This window comes from Lactuca sativa, chromosome 2 (assembly GCF_002870075.4).
Source record: "Lactuca sativa cultivar Salinas chromosome 2, Lsat_Salinas_v11, whole genome shotgun sequence".
Taxonomy (NCBI): domain Eukaryota; kingdom Viridiplantae; phylum Streptophyta; class Magnoliopsida; order Asterales; family Asteraceae; genus Lactuca; species Lactuca sativa.
The window spans coordinates 212942314-212944068 of record NC_056624.2 but is presented as its reverse complement, the minus strand read 5'-3'; the positions used below and the strand labels follow the sequence as shown (position 1 = coordinate 212944068).

At 33.4% G+C, this 1755-nt stretch overlaps 1 protein-coding gene across 1 annotated transcript; it reads right to left on the bottom strand.

Moving 5' to 3' along the window:
* Positions 1–588: 588 nt before the first annotated feature.
* Positions 589–1461, bottom strand: LOC111912253 (zinc finger protein ZAT12). The gene has a single exon (XM_023907975.3). It carries the CDS (start codon positions 1306–1308, stop codon positions 784–786), a length of 525 nt encoding a protein of 174 aa, XP_023763743.1. The 5' UTR covers positions 1309–1461; the 3' UTR covers positions 589–783.
* Between the last annotated feature and the right edge of the window lie 294 nt (positions 1462–1755).

Sequence of the window (1755 nt, the reverse complement as noted above, 5' to 3'; positions counted from 1 at the left end):
TTTTTAAAATTAAATTCATATACTTATTTATATATATATATATATATATATATATATATATATATATATATATATATATATATATATATATATATATATATATAAAGTATTAAATATCATATATAATATTAAATTGCAATAAATACATTTTTCTTTTCTTATTTAAAGGTGTACCTTAAAAAATATTTTTTGTTTACACTTTAGTTTAATGTTTAATTTTTTTTTTTAAATTAATCTGTGTATTACACGGATCTCAGACAGTATCTTTAATTCTCCTTATCTCAAAAATAAATATCCATAACATAATTTGGATCGGAAAACTCCTTCCTTTTTCACGGCTTGGTTTTCGGCCTATTCTTTCAGCCTCTAAATCCTGTATCTTCCCTTGTTCTTTTGCCCTTTGTTTTGTTGAAGATGCAAGAGTTAAAGTCAATATTTTTAAACGTATGGGATTATTGTTATTATTTTGTTTTGTTGAAGATGCAAGAGTTAAAGTCAATATTTTTAAACGTATGGGATTATTGTTATTATTATGTTAATTTAACTTATAACTTATAAGGTATGGTAATTTCATTTTACAAGGTAATATAATTATACAAACATTTCAATCATTTCTTCACTAAAATAAATCATATATATGGTAATGATCGTGTGTATTCGTGCATAAATACATTTTAATAATTAAAATAAGAAAAAACCTCTCCCACATAAAATAAAAAATAAAATAAAATTCCTATTCTAAATCCGCAAGTCAAAAAAAGATAATATCTCAACAATAATACATCATAAGAAGAAGTCAACCGTGATCGGAGTCACCTTCTCATCATCAACCCTAAACCCAGAATCATTCTCTAATGGTGTCAAGTTCAAATCCAAACTAAAAACCCTTCTAAGATTCACCTTCTTTACCATCGGCGCCGGCGACAGATCTAGCGGCAGAGGAGAGTGATTCTCAGTCGTCGTAGCCGCCCTATGCCGCCTCATATGCCCGCCCAACGCTTGTCCGATGGCAAACTCAAGCCCACAAATCGAACACTTATGAGCTTTCGGCTTACCCAAAACAATGGCGTCATGATGACCTGTCATATCGCCATCTAGCCTTGGCTTCTTATGGCTAGCCCTATGTCCACCAAGTGCTTGAAAAGATGGGAACTGACGATTACATGTCTTGCATTCAAAGACTCTGTTAACTGTATTAACATCGTAAGATTCAGTGCTTGTGGTTCCCCTCGATAGAATCATCAAGTAGTTCGCCATGCTTGTCAGTGCATCCTGATCTCTTGATCTCTTCATCGGTAAACACACCATAGTATATCGGTTTTAGTTAATTACAAATTAACCCTCGAAATGGGATTATGAGAAAAGTTGATGAGGGGTATTAATGTAAAACTATTGAGACGAAAAGTAGAGTTTTGGAAGCGAATGGAAAAATGTGAAAGAATGAATGGAGTGAAGAGTTGATTGTGGGAGATGGTATTTATAGGTGACAAGTGTTGACTTAATTTAGTTTGACCAAAGTGTGTGAATGACGAAAGCGACTTTAGTTACTTATTAGACACGGAACTGGAGAGTTGAAGTTTGAAGACAAGTGGGATGCGTGTGGGGACGGAAAAGGAAAAGTAGTAATTAAATAGGGGGATAAAGTGCAAAATATGCAGAATAATGGTATGAAGGTGAAAATAGTGGGTAGCCGTAGCCGTCATTGCCCATGTAAGCCTGACCGAGTGAGTGAGTCGTGAGTGGCGAGCCTCGAGT